Source organism: Fukomys damarensis, unplaced genomic scaffold (genome assembly GCF_012274545.1).
Source record: "Fukomys damarensis isolate Sample0158 unplaced genomic scaffold, DMR_v1.0_HiC HiC_scaffold_22, whole genome shotgun sequence".
NCBI lineage: Eukaryota > Metazoa > Chordata > Mammalia > Rodentia > Bathyergidae > Fukomys > Fukomys damarensis.
The window spans coordinates 11,255,572-11,256,082 of record NW_022900934.1 but is presented as its reverse complement, the minus strand read 5'-3'; the positions used below and the strand labels follow the sequence as shown (position 1 = coordinate 11,256,082).

The following is a 511-nucleotide window of genomic DNA, read 5'->3' as shown; positions in this document are numbered from 1 at the left end:
GGCGCGAGCCACGCCTGCGCCCGGCGCACCTGCTTGGGGCGTGGCCTCCGCTGGAGGCGCGCGTGGGATTGGTGAAGCCTTGACAAAGGGGCGTGACTTCCTTGATTACGCCCTACCCGGCAGGCTACTTAAGGGAGGCGGCGGCGCGTTTCCACTCACAGCGTCGCTGCGCGGCCTCGCGAGCGAGTTCGTGTCTGTGGCGATCCGGTAGCCCGCGTACCTCGGCCACCATGCCGCGCTCTTTCCTCGTAAGGAAGCCTTCTGACCCCAACCGCAAGCCCAACTACAGCGAGCTGCAGGATTCCTCTCCTGGTGAGTGGAGGATGTCTGGCGCTGGGGTGGGGTTCAGGGACACGGGTCAAGGCTGCGTGTTGGGGGGACCGGGGCGAGGACCAAATCGAGCTAGAGGAGTTCTGCGGGGAGAGAGGAGGCGAGGACCCCGGCCGACGCGGGGCAGGTGGCTCACAGCCCCGCCTCTCGAGCGGGGGCGCTGTTTAGCTGCCGTGGGACC

At 67.9% G+C, this 511-nt stretch overlaps 1 protein-coding gene across 1 annotated transcript in view; it reads left to right on the top strand.

Moving 5' to 3' along the window:
* The first annotated feature begins 90 nt into the window (after positions 1 to 90).
* Positions 91 to 511, top strand: part of Snai1 (snail family transcriptional repressor 1) — a 5,777-nt gene continuing 5,356 nt past the window's right edge. The window contains exon 1 of the mRNA XM_010618229.2: positions 91 to 312. Coding sequence (XP_010616531.1) covers positions 231 to 312 — 82 coding nt within the window. The 5' untranslated portion in view covers positions 91 to 230. The remainder of the gene's footprint in view (positions 313 to 511) is intronic.